Raw genomic sequence first — 15,917 nt, 5'->3', positions numbered from 1 at the left:
CATAAAGAGGACAAGTATAAAGTTTGAGGATGATACTAAGATGGGAGGGGTTGCAAGTGCTTTGGAGGATAGGATTAAAATTCAAAATGATCTGGACAAACTGGAGAAATGGTCTGAAGTAAATAGGATGAAATTCAATTAGGACAAATGCAAAATACTGCATTTAGGAAGGAACAATCAGTTGCACACATGCAAAATGGGAAATGACTGCCTAGGAAGGAGTACTGCAGAAAGGGATCTGGGGGGTCATAGTGGATCACAAGCTAAATATGAGTCAACAGTGTAAAACTGTTGCAAAAAAAAGTGAACATCATTGTGGGATGTATTAGCAGGAGTGTTATAAGCAAGATACAAGAAGTAATTCTTCTGTTCTACTCCATGCTGATTAGGCCTCAACTGGTGTATTGTGTCCAGTTCTGGGAGCCACATTTTAGGAAAGATGTGGACAAATTGGAGAAAGTCCAGAGAAGAGCAACAAAAATGATTAACGGTCTAGAAAACATGACCTATGAGGGAAGATTGAGAAAATTGGGGTTGTTTAGTCTGGAAAAGAGAAGATTTGAGAGGGGACATAACAGTTTTCAAGTGCATAAAAGGTTGTTACAAGGAGGAGGGAGAAACATTGTTCTTCTTAACCCTTGAGGATAGGACAAGAAGCAATGGATTTAAATTGCAGCAAGGGTGTTTTAGGTTGGACATTAGGAAAAACTTCCTAACTGTCAGAGTGGTTAAGCACTGGAGTAAATTGCCTAGGCAGATTGTAAAATCTCCATCATTGGGGATTTTTAAGAGCAGGTTAGACAAACGCCTGTCAGGGATAGTCTAGATAATTCTTAATCCTGCCATGAGTGCAGGGGACTGGACTAGATGACCCCTCTCTCAAGATCCCTTCCAGTACTATGATTCTATGACCAAGTTGGGCTCAGTGGAGGAACAAGCCATGGACAACACTGAATGGCAACATTGTAACTATTCCGTGTCTTCAAAGATGGTCTGGGATGAAAGAGAGAGTTCATCCATATCTAATGTAAACTCAAAATAATGATCTCTGACCTTCCTTACAGACTCTCTTTAATATCGCTCCTAACTTCCTTTTTCTTCTCTCCATTCACAGCTATGCATCTCCCTTCCTTTCTCTGCCTTTTGGTTGCTTGGTTGTTGGATTTTATTGCAATAATACCTAAGAGCCTGAGTCATGGATCAGGGCCCCATTATGCTAGACACTGTGCAAACACAGAATCAAAAGATGGTCTCTGCCCGAAGAGGTTACAGTGCAACTATTAGAAATAGTGACTGGGGAGCCCAAAGTAACGATGACACCATATTGATCAGCAAGAAAAGCAGTCGTCATGGCACAGAAGCTGCTTGATCACTGTCAACCGCTGGGTTGCTTAGGTTTGCCTCTCCCCTTCGCTCAGCCCTTTGGAGTAATCCCAACACCACCAGGCTTATTCATATCCTCCTGGGCTTTCCTGGTTTTTCAAAATTGCAAAGTTAAACAAAGAACTAGCCACTTGGGTGTGAATGATGTATCTGTGTGCAAAACTGCAGAAGTTGAGCATGCCGTTGGGACACACGGTTTTTGAATATCAGAACTGTGTCACAAAGGCCCATTGGTAGTTCACTACTGTGTCAGCAACTCTTGTCAGGCCTGACATACTCATTACACCTCACATGCTGATCATTAATGTCGCTGTGAAATGTTTGTAACAACTCAGTCGGTGAAATTATGGATACTCTCTGGGATTATGTCCTGGAGACTGTACACAAGGGTGACAAAACAGGTTTCTTCTATACAAAGGGGAAATAAAGTGTGGTGGCAGATGCTCCGTCCAGGAAAGAGGGCTCTGACCTGCTGCCTCTAAGTCAGCCAGTGGCTAACTCTCCTGAAACTTTGTAAGGGAGGGGAGTGACCCTGGACACTCCTGTATTCACAGCCTATTCACTATTGTGGTAATCTTTGTACAAAATATGCCTTGAAAGGTATCATCTGAAAACTAATAACTCACTGATTTATGCCCAGATAAATTTGTTAGTCTCTACGGTGCCACAAGGACTCCTCGTTGTTTTTGCTGATACAGACTAACACGGCTACCACTCTGAAACCTGTCACTGATCACTAACGTTCTGGTGTGGGGTATGTACCATGTGTATGGATGGATATATGCTGGAATTATGACTTAAGTGTGTTTAAAGCAGGCATGTCAGGAGGTGTTGGTAAACAGGTTTGCCCTAGACAAAGGACTGTGTATTCGATTCTCTGACCAGCCTCGTGTTCGGAGAAAGACAATGAAAGTCCATTTTCACATATTGGCAAACAAAACTATCAGGCTAACAGGATGGGGTACAGAGTGGGGCTGTAGACAGGCTGCTAGGGTCAGAGCTGTTGAACCAGGACTGTCCAGCACAAAGGCACTTCAGGCTTGTAGGTTGGTTGTGAGGGTCCCTGGCTGGCAGCTGCGCCAGCAAAGTGTTGTAAAGCGCCCATGTTGCAGGGGCAAGTGGTGACACAAACCTTTACTGGTCTGGTTGCACCCTGAACCTCGTAAGAAGGTCCTATGTGCCTTAGCCAAAAGTCCTTTCTTTGCCTTAACCACAGTACCATCCTTATCACACAGAGACTGTCAGGATGCAGTTATGATTTTACAGTCAAACTCTTTTCTTTACTACACCGGTATGTAAATCTGGAGTAACTATTAAAGACAAGAGGGTTATTCTGGATTTGCATCAGCATAACATAAAGAAGAATTTAGCCCACTGGTTGCTTATTGATATGATATGGCCTTGATGCATGGTCATTTAAAGTAGCAACGAAAGATAATGTAAGATTTTCACTGACTCCAAATTTTAAAGGTTCATCTCAGTTGCACCAGGTCAGTGCCATATCTTATTATAATGCCAGCAGGAAAACTGTGAATCTGTTGATAAAGTATTCCCTAAAAGAGGGCCCTTCATTTATTCTGAGGTTAGACTAGAGAAGTTTTTCTATTTTTAATCAATCATTTCCTCTTGCCAGGGTGTCTTGTGGGCATTTTGGCATGGGGTCAGATAGGAATAAGTCAGTCTCAAAACACAGCGAGACAGATCCTCAGCTGGTAAAAACCTGTGTAGCTCCTTTGCCTCCAGTGCAGTTATGCAGATTTACACCAGCTGAGCATTTGCTCCCATTCGTGGAAAACTAGCAAGTGACATGGTATATTGGGCAGATAATTAAAAAGTTGTTTCTTCTTCATTACAACATGTTGGTCATTTTGGTTGCTTTAAAATTCATTTTGACTTTAATATAAACAATGGATAGACACACTGCAAATATATAGGATACAACAAAACTCACTGGGTAATTCCACCTGACATACAATATTCCTCAGTACCAGGATTAAAAATCTACAAACCCCAGGAGCATATATAATGTCCAAAAGCATGTCTTTAACAAAGAGCACATTTTAGTAGTTAGCAGTAATGCCACTCATTAAAGGTGGATCCCCCCCTTCCCCTTTTTTACCGGCATCAAGTTACATTTTGCTGCACCTTCCTGAGAACATTGAAAACAATTGCCATGCAGAGTATGAGCATTAACAATATCAATCACAGTCTTGCTGTTCATTGATTGTAATAGTAATCATGGCCATATACATCATACCCATGCCCCTTGTAGTAGCCATATTCATCCTCGTATGTTCTGTAGCTGTCCCCTCGGGGATACCCATTCTCCCGGCCGTCGTTATAATCTGTTTGGCTTTCGTAGCCATTTTCATAGCCCGGGGTGGTGGTTTCTCCGTTTTCATAACCCCACAGATCCCCAGGGGTGGTGGTGTCATAAACCTCATCCTCAGTTGGCGTGGTGTCACCTCGCCCCGGATCTGTCGGGGTGGTGATGACGATGGTTGTGGCTTCAGTTTCATTCTCTTCCTCCTCCTCCTCTTCAGCCTCTCCATTGCCACCATTCCCATTCTCTGTATCCGTACCATTGGTGCTCGTGCCATTGCCGCCGGTCCCGTTCTCATCCACTTTTTCAGTTTCTTCCTCCTCTTCTTCATTTTCCTCCTCCTCATTTTCATCGCTGTCCTCTTCGCCTTCAGAGCCTTCGCTCTTCCCGCCTTTTCCGGGAGCTTTGCATCCCCCCCCCTTCTTAGCGCTTTCACCCGTTTCAGCATTCTCAGGACCTTGGCAGTCTTGCTCCTGTGCCACATATGGCAAAAGGGTTCGGATTTACAAAGGGATAAATAGACAAGAGAAAGACGCAGTCATTCAAAAACTTTTAACATGGGGCCAGATCCTGAGCTCTGAGAACTTCAGGCGAGGTGTGTCTTGCCCTAATGGACCACAGATGGGTAGGAGGAAGGAAAGATTCCCTCCCGGCTTCTTGCATGGCCCATGTAAGGGATGGTTAGTTGCAACTCAGTCCCTTGGGGGCGGGGGTGGGGCAGGGACTGCATTCCAAAAGCTTCCCACACTCTAGGGGGAAATGGCAGGGAAGTAAGCAGCGGGATGGCTCTCTACCCACACCCAGCCACAGTGGCTGGCCCACTGGGCAGCAATATGACAGAGCTTTCAAAATGGTGCAATAAATTACTCCCCGTGCAATTGGGAACGTGCAAAAAGCGCTGTGCCCGTCTGAAAGGCACATGTTGACTCCGCTGACTTACACAAGCTGAGGAGCTGGTAATACATGGCTGCAGACAGAGGCTCCTTTCAGCATGTTTACCTCCCAGCAGATACAGCGAGAAATATCATCCCCTGGCTCCTAAGCCCATGCCAAAAAGCGGAATGTGCTCCAGACTAAGAAGCATTGAATACATACTGTATTTTATAGCACTGGTATTTCCCCCTGGTTTGTGGGAACAGAAAGACATTAAGGCACTGTAAAGCCTGCCTTCAAATTGTAAGCTGTCACTATATATGTGTTTTGTATGGTGCCTACCATAGTGAGGGCCCTTACCTGGTCTAGACCTGTAGGAACTCTTGGAAACATAAATACTACTACTAATGGTTATGACACAAATTGAGGTCTAACAATGGGAACCATCTAATAAAGGAGCTGAACTGTACTTACTGGGCCTGTTCTCCAGAGTAAATCAGGAGTCCATTGAGTTACACCGGTGTAAAATGGGTGAGCAGAGAATCAATCTCAATGTATTTTGGGATTCCTTGGGCCAGTCTATTGGGCCAGGAGGTGGGGTGGGTGGCAGCCTTTTGTACTGGCTTCATTGTATTTATAAACTTACTGGAGGGCTGCAAATATTACCTTCTTAGGGATTTTGGTTATTCCGTTACCAAGGCCTTTCTTGCCTACAGCCTTCTTTCCAGTGGGAGCCTCAGTCGTAGTTTCTTCACCTTCATTCTCTCCATTGTTTCCTTCATTTGACTGCTCCTGCTGAGATATTACATGGCACTGGTCACAGAGGCTGTTTTAGTTTCGACAGAGATGTAAAAATAATCTCATCATGTGAGCAGTAAACATTTCAATAGAGGGAATTGTCTTTCCCTTCTGTCCTTGCTGTGTCTGCTTTAAATACTGAAGGAAAGCACTCTTTCTTAGGAGCTTGCGATGCCAATCCTTGCAGGGAAAACAAAGAATCCTGAATTTGTGTCTTGGCTGTGGAGTTCAAGAACAAATAATTTTAGACCTCTGTTTTCAAAAGCAGCCTCAAAATTGAGTGTGCACAGTCATCTGCAAATCTAAACAAACAGGCTGCATGAAAATCCCATTATCTGCAAGACGAAATGATTGTGTGAACAAAATTACAAGCACACACTTAGTAATGAGGTAGAGGATGCGTTGATAATTTCACCTTACAGGGCACATTTTTTCTAGAAGCCTGAGTTGGTGTGTTCAGCTACCATGATTATTTATATACGTTAGTATTATGCACATATAATACACAACTGGCCATTTAGTAGTCACAGTTGCATGTAAAATTTTGTATCTCTATGCATAGGTGCTGGAACTAGGGGTGCTGGGGGTGCTGACATGCCCCCTGGCTTGAAGTGGTTTCCATTCTATACAGGGTTTACAGTTTGGTTAAATGGCTCTCAGCACCCCCATTATAAAAATTGATCCAGCCCCACTGCCTCTATGGTAAAACGTAAGCTCTATGGCTAAACTGTTAAATCTGCATATATGCAGGTAGTTGCTCGAGCAAAAAAGCACATGCATTTGCAACCCTAATGTACAAGCAGTTACCGCTATAGTGCATGTAGTAATTGTAATTACATAATGAGCAGTTCAAGTAAGACTCTGGGTTTGTGTGTATTTAAATATGCTACTTTAACATTGGACAACTGGGACCACTTTTGGTTTTGTGTTTCTAGAGCTGAGGTTTGTCCAACTTTTTTCACAGTGCAGACCATATCTTAATATAGCTATCCTCGAACTGACCGCTAAGGTCCCATTCACAATCACACAACATCTCAAAGAACTCTTCAGAAAACTGGGACTACTTTGGGTTTTGTATTTTCCCAGGAATTTTTGCTTTGAGACTTCAATTAAAACCAAAACGGGTCCCATCCTTCCTTTGTAATTACACATCAGGGACTGAAGCTGAATGGTTTTGTTTTGGTCTCTTGTTTAACAAAGTATATCATTTGAAAGAACCAAATTAAGCTTTGAAGTAGGGATGGGTGAACTCTTTTTGCTTCAAATGCACCCAGACATAGTGGGTTTGAAAGTTTTGATTTGAACTCAGACATCAATGGGTTTGCTTTCTGCTTTGGAGTACCTCTGGAAAAGGGAGCAGATGAAAAAACACCACTGAAGAAATAGAGTGCAAAGTGGATCAGATTGTTGGGGAGACTGGAAAAAATATAGAGACACAATGACAAAGCAGCAGAGAGGGAAGAGTGAAAAATTGTAATCAACAAATAAAAATGATGTAGGAGGCTCACTTCTGCCAGACTGACTTTTAAGGTTTGTTTTCTATCTCAATTGAATGGGAGGGACATTTGACTTCTGAGGCTACTGATGGCTAGCTTCACCTGTTCTCAAGGCTGAGACTGGGGAAGAGAGAAACCTATTTCTCAAATTGTAGATAGATACCTGTACATGGTGCTTGTGCTGGTTCTTTTAGTAATTCCTCTTGTTCCTCTGTCAAGCCTGGCTCAATTTTTCTTTCTTATTTTTGCACACAGCCAATTGCTAGTGTTAGAATTTGTAAAAATTCCATAGACTTTCCCCGTCTTCTGAGGACTGCCTTGTTTACATGACCAGTAGTAAGATACTAAAGAGAGGAACAATCTAATGTGATCACCTTCAACACTCGCTGCTCAGTATCTAAAGAGGAATCAAGGAAGGTAAACCTAAAATCTTGGGTTAATTTAGTGCCAGTTAAAACGTAAGTTATTTTCTACTCTCTTGAAAGAGCCACCAAATTGCATGGTGTGGTTGTCTGTGCGGATAGGTATCAGAACTTGTCATGTGCCCAATAAAATAATTATCATAGTTATGCTGTTTATATAGCCATTGCTGAGGTTCTGCCTCTTCATTATAAATTATCTTTCTTTCCACTGCCTTTAAGGCTAAAGCCTGCCACAGAATTGTCATAGCCTGGAAACGGCTTTTTAAAAAAACAAAAACAATAGAGAATAAAGTCAATGTTTCTTCAAGCCACTTTGGTTCACTTCACAAATTTACTATCTGAAACCTCAAGTCATGTAAACGAAATTCATATGGAGATTTAAGAGTTACAAGTAGATGCACTTTAAAGGAGAAGTTAAAGGGTTTTTTTTTTGTTGTTGTTTTTTTTTAATCCAGCCAGGACCTGGTTTTATGCTTTCAGGGGTCTGGGTTTTTCCTGCCAGAGTTGTTTATATCACCAACACCTAAACAGTTTCAGGATGCAGATTCTGGCTCTGCTCCAGGTTGTCTGCATGTCATCAACACTTCCCAAAGGAAAGGCAGAAACCTGACTCTAGTCTTGGCAGGTAGATAATAGAGGGATTATTTTTAGATGACAGTATTCTGCCTACAGATGAATACAGACACAATATACATGGTAATGCCCTGCCTTTTAAAATGTGGCCTCTGTTTTTTTTGGATACCATTTTTATCCTTGTGAATAACTGTAAACTCAAAGTTAGAGATTAAATGCTCACCTACCTGATGGCAACTGCAATGAACACATAATTAATACTGTGCCCACCAGAACAGAGACCATGTTGAAGCCCTTTCCAGATAAGACCCATCTTTAAATGTAGGTGTACATTTTCCATACACACTAATGGTCCTGGATGTTTCAGTTTGTGGGTACTCAAATTGAGAGACTTTCAAGGGGTAGGTGCTCAGCATGTTCTGAAAATCAGGTCCCTTTAAAATCACTCATGTTGGGCACCCAAAAAAACTAACTCCTCACTTTGGAAAATCTTAGCTGTGCTGGTCTATAAATGTTTAAGCTATTTGCGCTCCACCACAAGGGGCATGTTCTTTGCAGGGGGTATTTTGAAATATATTTTCCTCTTTTCTCTCAAACTGATATGGCAATTTATTCGCCATCAGATCGAGTTTCATCTTCTCTGCCAACAAAGGTACCAATTGGGAAATAAATTTCAAATGAGTTACTCTGTTTAAAATCCTGGTTTCCTGATTATGCATGAAAGGCCAAATTCATGGAAACGGAGAAAAGAAGGTACACCTTGCTCCACATGAAAGCCCCACAGGACTGAGGAGTGGACTCAAACTCAACTACTCAGGATATCTGGTTAGCTGGGCCACAGCTGCTAATACATGCCAAGGAGGTGAGTCGGGGGGGTAAGGTCCACTGTTTGTTCTCCTGCTTGTGGTGTTTCAATCCTGTAGATTTATGCTTTGTATGGAAACACTGGTGCCCTGTCTTGCTTATGCTTCCCCCATTGCCCCTGTACTGAGTTGCAGAGATCTCCACAGCACATAGGTTGCAGAATCTCTATGCACCAGGCTCTCAGATAATTATTGCCTCCCGTGAACCTGACATATTGATTTTTCAACTGCCGTTGGGCATTCTGCATCCATGTAGCATGCCTCAGGATTTAACCCTAAGTATTTGCAAATAAAATTGCACGATTATTTTCAGTATGTAGATTTAGGAGTGTGATATATTCCTTTCCCTGAATACCTGTATAATTAACACCAATGGTTGATGTATAAGTGTGTGGAAAGCCAGGTAAGCACAATATATATATAATGGCACCTTTGTAACCCATAACAGTCATTCAAGCCAAAAATTCGGTGTTATAAATACAGTAGTGTCTAAGCACACATTGACTCAAGAGACCATAATGGCAGCAAAGAAGCTATTACTGCTTGTCCAGGTCAAACTATACATTTCCAAAAATAGTATTACACCAAAATACATATTTACACAAGAGATTATATCAGTTTTGAAGGAGACAACACAATTTAGAAGGTAAATAGTAATGAGAGAGGATGTTTAACTCCCAGTACTGCAAATACACCCCATGGTTATGTGATGGAAGTACTCTCTGTAGTCAGTGTTCCCTTTTCTGTGTTGATGGGCTTGTTTTATGAGTTAACACTGGGGCCACTCTTGTTTCTGGGTCACTTTATTTCCCTAAGGATTATGTTGCAGAATTCTGTGGTGTGCCAACAGGGAGAACAACTTCTATGTCGGTAAAATAAGGACTGGTGAATCACCAAACTCAGGAACAGTGCAGAAGATTGCATGCTGCTCTACATAACGTCCCACACAAACACATACAGCTGAAAGAACTGGACATAGGGCCAGATCCTCAGTTAGTGTGAATCAGGAAAGTTACATTACTGTCAATGGAGCTTTTCAGATTTATATCAGCTGAGGATCTGGCCCACAGACTCTCTAAGGAAAGAAGAGTTTAGTTCCATAATTCTCCACAGTCAATTTGCTTTGCTATTATCCTGATCTAAATGTAGTAAACCTAGTTCTATGGTCTAATCGTTAAGCAGGGCTTTCCACTGTTAGTGCCTCAGTTTACCCATTTGTAAAAAAGCTAGTAACAATACTTACCTGTCTCACAATGTTGTTTTTAAAGAGGTTCTTAGATGAAGGGCACTATTGAAGTGCTGAACATTATTAACACTTCATCTTCTTAGGCCTGAAGCTGGTCTTTTCTGCAATTTTATCAAGCCCTGCCCATTTCTAAACTGTTGGAAACAGAAAGGCTGGACTGTATCTCAAAGACTACTCCCCCATTTTAAAAAAAAATGACTCAGGGCTTAAAAAACATAGCAGCAGTCCAGAATGGAAACCTGTGGGTAGTTAGCAATCCTGACAATGACCATTCACAGAGTTCAGACTATTAAAAAATCCCCATTTTTTGTTTGATTTTTTTGTGCTACTTGGTTTGTTTTGACAATGGCCACGCAAGTTACATACCCCTTCTTCTTCTTCCTCCTCCTCCGAGCTGTCACCATCCCCCTCTTCTTCTGAGTCACTGCTCTAAACAGAGGGAAAATTGTGAGTATTTCCTTTCCTGTGCTTCCAGTTAATGGGGGAGGGAGAGAGAGAGAGAGTTTCTGAGAATTACATATAAAGCACAGAAAAGATTCTACATGGATAATTGATCTACAAGGTTAGCCAGACAGTTAAAGGATTCTGGTGACCTTATGATGGCGCACATGAAACTTGTGATGCAGAGAGTGGTGGAGAGTCAGGCGGAGAAGGGTTTGTAATGTCAATGAACCCTTGAGACGTGTGTATACCACACTTATACTGGTGTTCCACGAGCTTCTCAGGGGAGTATGTTGTACAAAAAATGGCTGGTGTGGACAATGCCTTTCATCCCAATTATGTTATGCCTTTCAGCACCGATTATATACATGCACCTTACTGAACGAGACTGACCTTCTGGGGGGAGCACAGCCACCAGCCAGCACACCAGAGCTGCACAATGATTCTGTGCACTGATAAACCCTGAGCCTTTCAAATGGCCTCATAGGTCCTTCAAAGTCCACACACAGTAGACAAAAAGAAAAGGAGGACTTGTGGCACCTTAGAGACTGACCAATTTATTTGAGCCTGAGCTTTCATGAGCGACAGCTCACTTCATCGGATGCAGCTCACGAAAGCTTAGGCTCAAATAAATTGGTTAGTCTCTAAGGTGCCACAAGTCCTCCTTTTCTTTTTGCGAATACAGACTAACACGGCTGCTGCTCTGACACAGTAGACAGATTTTTATGGTCTTGTCTGAAAACTTCGTGGGACTCAGAGTATGTACATTGAGGATGGAGGGCAGGATCAACCTGGCCTAGAGCGGATTGAATCTGTCCTCCTGGGAGACTAAACACTTCAGCTGTGGGGTGTAGCCCACTAAGCCATCCCACTCTCTGGACTGAAAAGCTCCCTTGCTGGTATGTGTGCGCTTTCCCTCTCCTTTTCACTGTAAATCTGCTTCCCTGTCTACAGAACATCTTCTGCCAAATATATTGCCTCTCCAACAACTTATCCACCATCAGACTTTCCCAGGAACCACAGAGCTTTATGGAAAAGAATAGCGGCCTCGGACAATAAGCTATAGGGGGACAGAAGCTTCCCTTTCCCCTGCCACCATTCAGTGCTACGCTGTGGTTTTCCGCCCTGGTTCATCCAGTTACTTACCCAGCACATAACACTTTCAAAGTGCTGCTCGGCCATTAAATTGATTTATGCCATTTGTTACTAAGCAGGCAGAAAGGGTACCAGAATCTGGCCTTAACTAATTTAGACTTCAGAGTAGCAGCCGTGTTAGTCTGTATTCGCAAAAAGAAAAGGAGTACTTGTGGCACCTCAGAGACTAACCAATTTATTTGAGCATAAGCTTTCGTGAGCTACAGCTCACTGTCTCTTAGGTGCCACAAGTACTCCTTTTAATTTAGACTTGCAGCTCGCCATGAGATAGGTATGTAAACATAGATTTCTGGAGAGAATGGATGTGCTTTGAAATAGATGTAGTTCTCATCATTCAATTTTTCACTGAAGGTATAAGTAATTTTTTGTTTGGATATGTTAATACTTCCTATAAAGGCAGTAAACATTTCTACTCACATTATCTGGGAACCAAATCATTAGCTTTCCATACAGGCTTTATTATGACTATTATTTCTGGAGGTGGGGAGAGGAAAGGTGTAGGGAAACCCAGGAAGCCCACAAGCCTTTTTGGCCTTGGAGCTTGTATCTTCTGTACGTTGACATTTGCGTTCAGCGTAATTAGGGACTAGATGAGAGATGGGTTCACAGGATTCTTCTCTGACATTGTGAGTGATAGCTAAAGATGGGCCCGCACAAAAATATATTTGTACCCGAGGGACACTCCAAACCACTGTGCTGCTGGGGCATCATTCCCAGACACAAGACTGTTTTTAGCTTCAGAGGAAATCTCTGACTGTGCCTCTGCATCTAACTGCATGCCAGTCAAAAGATACAGATATTGAGTCTATGAAAAATAATTCCAAACTGCTGTCTTTTTTTTTTAAAGCATACAGTAAATTCTGCCATTTCTCCTATTTTTTTCAGTTGTAAGCAAAATTACTTCTTCCAGTGGAGTCTCCTTTGCATAATTTGTAATTATGCAATTACACATCCTGCTTTCCTGTAACTCTGAGCCATGCCAGTCTGTGCCATTTCCAGAGGCCATACTGAGGTAAATGATGTCATATTCTTGGCAGTACCGTCAGGCAGGATGCAATCCATACGGCTATACTGGCCACAGTTCTGGACAGGTCTGGGAATTAAGTGGCCTTTGTTTACTGCTTTAAAATGAGTGTAATTATTTTATCTTATTTAACAGTGAGTCTCTTTTAAATGACATGTTTTGTGTCAGTGCCCCTGTGAGTCACACCAAATGTCTTTGGAACATGAACCTCGTGGGCTAGATGTTCAAAAGATCCCAACTTATTGGGGTGCTGAGCTCTTCTTTGTAAATCTGGTCATAAGTGTTACAATGGGGGCAGCTGGGTGCCAGGCCCTTTTCAAAACCTGGCCCTTTTTATGACTGCCCTCCAGCTCCTTTCCACTGGCTCTGACAGCATAAAAGGCTGTAAAGATACTGTGGGGAATTCCTGGGGAATTCACTGGCTCTCCTCTGTTACCTGCAGCAGCCCCCAGTTCAGGGGGTCACACTGGGGGATAATCCCAGGGAGAAAGAGGTGTGCCTGGGGCATTCCCACATCTGACTATTTCTGAATGTCAGCCAGCCCCACAGTCAACTGCACATAAGCAGGGCCAGCCCTACGGGTGGGCAGCCAAGGTGGGGGCTCTGGATGGCAATTTTCAGGGGCACCACATTGCTCATCTCTTTTTTTGTTGCTGTTGCTTGAATGGTTGACGCAGCCATTTGGGATTTTTTTGGGGAGGTGTGTGGGGGGGGGTTGTTTTAAACTCGGCCATTTGGGTGGTGCCAAAAATATTTTTTCCTCTGGCAGCAAAACACCAAAGGCCAGACCTCGGCATAAGTTAGGGTGGCTGAAAAAATGGATATAATGAGCCTGATTCTCCTTTCACTTACCCCAGACTTACACTAGTATAAATTTGCTGACTTCAGTGGAGTTAATCCTAATTTACACCACTACAGATGGATCAGAATCAGGCCCAGTGCATGTACACCACCCAGAAGGCCAGATCATCATCCGTTGTGAATTTCTGTAGCTCCACTGAGCTACAATATTTAAATTAGCTGAGAATCTGCGCACCCCCAACTCCCCCACACACACCATAGGACCCGCACTTGTGCCAGTTCAGCTTTTGGAGGTTTCTTTCTCTAAAGCATAGCTGGTATTGTTTCGTTTTGGCTAGAGAAACATTTGGGGTGAAATCTTGGCCCTGTTGAAGTCCAGGGGATTTTTGCATGAGGTAAGGATTGAGTTGCATGCGGTAAGGATTTCACCCACAGGCTTTTGTTTGTAAAAACTGAACCAGTTATATATATAAATCAATATGAATGGTTCATTTTGCTCCATTTTAAACTATATAGAGAAAATTTCACGGACCCAAAAGAGAATTTAAGAGATTTGCAGGATCTTGAAGCAGATTAGGTTCACCCATCTGAATAAGAATAAATTAACATCCCTAACTGTCTTTGGAACACCCCAGGCCAAATTCAGTCCTGGTGCAAATGGGTTTAACTCCTCTACTTTCAGGTGATGTTGATGGAATTATTCCTCCTTATGCCAGAGCTGAGTTCAAATATATGTGAATTGTTCCAAATAACTTTAAATTATCTAAAATTGGCAATTATTTTTGTTCAAGAGGTATCTAATTATGTTAAGTGTGTGGATCATAATGTGACAGGCAATGTTTATAACTCCTTTTAAAAAGCTGCATTTACCTGAATTCTTCTGTGTGGTGGATACACATAGGCATATCTGTAAAAATAATATCGATGTCTGTTCTTGAAAACCTAGCAAAAAAGTAAAAAAACTAAATCAATTTTGGTTTCCGGTATTGGTGCTTAAGAAACAAGTGAGTGTAATTCTAATACACAAAAATAATCCAACAAGGCTGATATCATACCGCGTTTTCTTCTGAGTCATCTGATTTTGCTCTTCTATAGAAGCTTTTTGCCTGTTGGAAAAGGTTATTTTAATGAATGGTTCTCCTACTTAAAAACACCAGCAAGGCAAAGTCACTGGCAAGTGGTATTCTAGCGCCTCATAAATGATCTAGAAGAGTTAGTCAGTTGTTGAAGCCACTTACTGAGAAAGCACAGGCTATTCCCAAAAGGCAGATAAAGATAAGTGCAGTCCTCATTGTTGTATTTTCTGGAAATAACAAGAAGGGTAATGTCAGTATATTTACTTCACATTTATGAAACATCAGCAGAGCAAGGGAGCTCCTGGGCTACTGACTTATGCAGTATTTTCATGCAGAACTAGCCCAGTGACATTTAGACAGACAGACAGAAGTGTGTGCACACGCACACCCACAACCACACCCAAATATATATGTATGGAGATAGACAAACATAGGGGAATCGCTTCTCCCATCAATGGAATACTGCCATTTCTGGGGTTGAATGTCACTGAGGGTATGCCTACACTGCAGCTGGAGGCGTGCCTCCCAGCCTAGGTAGACAGATTTGCACTAATACTGCTTGAACTAGTGTGCCAAAAAGAGCAGCATGGATCTAGTGCTCAGGCAATGGAATGGGCTAGCCATCCAAGCTTGAGTTGGGAGGGCATAGACTCAGGCCGCTAGCCCAAGCTGCTGTCCAAGCTACAATATCCATGCTGCTATTTTTAGCATGCTAGCTAGAGCAGAGCTAGTACAAATCTGTCTACCCAGGCTGGGAGGCACGTTTCCCACTGCCGAGTAAATATGCCCCTAGAGCATGTCAACTTCATTGCAGTTAAATTATCTGATTAATTTAGCCTTCTTTCTCTGTAGATGGATCATTCATTAACAAATCCTGATCTGTGAATGTAGTTGTCCTTTGCAAGTACTCACCAAATAGTTTGTGAACAATGTTTAGTCGGTGTTTTTCTTTGCAAACTAATCCTTCGTTTGCATTGCATGGCTGGGTTTCTAAGTCACATGGCAATGTTTCTGCTCCCTGATTGGACAACTTGGTTTTTAAAACGGGAGACTAGTGAGTGATGAATAGTGAGCAATTACAATGAATAATGTACATCTAGTTTGAGTTCTTGACCAAATAATCCTTCATATAAGAATTCACAAAACCTCTGGGAATTGCACTCATTTTCACAAATAAACTGGCCATTGTCTGAATCCTCATGAATAATTCATAGGGTGATATTATGCAGCACAAGCTTGTCACATTAATTCATGAAAATATTAATGAGTCACTTTCTGTATTATTCAACACATTATTCAACAGTACACAGTAACATGTTAGTGCAGGAAGTCAAGAATGTTGAAATTTCAGGAGGAAATATTTAGATTGGTAGCATGTAATTACCCACCCTGGAATTTGGCCAATTCCTTTGGGTTAATTCCTCCATCCTTCTGAAAGGAAAC

General features: G+C 42.2%; 1 protein-coding gene and 1 long non-coding RNA gene across 2 annotated transcripts in view; one reads left to right on the top strand and one right to left on the bottom strand.

Annotated features, from left to right (window-relative positions):
* Nucleotides 1–15,917, top strand: part of LOC140910216 (uncharacterized) — a 46,702-nt gene that overhangs the window by 24,291 nt on the left and 6,494 nt on the right. The gene's annotated exons all lie outside the window — the stretch shown is intronic.
* On the bottom strand, nucleotides 3,343–14,691 carry IBSP (integrin binding sialoprotein). Its single transcript, XM_073340649.1, has 6 exons — nucleotides 14,637–14,691; nucleotides 14,454–14,504; nucleotides 14,269–14,340; nucleotides 10,344–10,406; nucleotides 5,246–5,374; nucleotides 3,343–4,179 (listed from the first exon to the last, which is right to left on the bottom strand). The coding sequence occupies exons 1-6, from the start codon at nucleotides 14,688–14,690 to the stop codon at nucleotides 3,601–3,603; spliced, it is 948 nt and encodes a 315-aa protein (XP_073196750.1). The 5' UTR covers nucleotide 14,691; the 3' UTR covers nucleotides 3,343–3,600.

The sequence above is a fragment of the Lepidochelys kempii genome, chromosome 4, assembly GCF_965140285.1.
Source record: "Lepidochelys kempii isolate rLepKem1 chromosome 4, rLepKem1.hap1, whole genome shotgun sequence".
Lineage (NCBI taxonomy): Eukaryota > Metazoa > Chordata > Testudines > Cheloniidae > Lepidochelys > Lepidochelys kempii.
The sequence above is the reverse complement of the archived record's forward strand: the minus strand, read 5'-3'. Positions and strand labels throughout refer to the sequence as shown.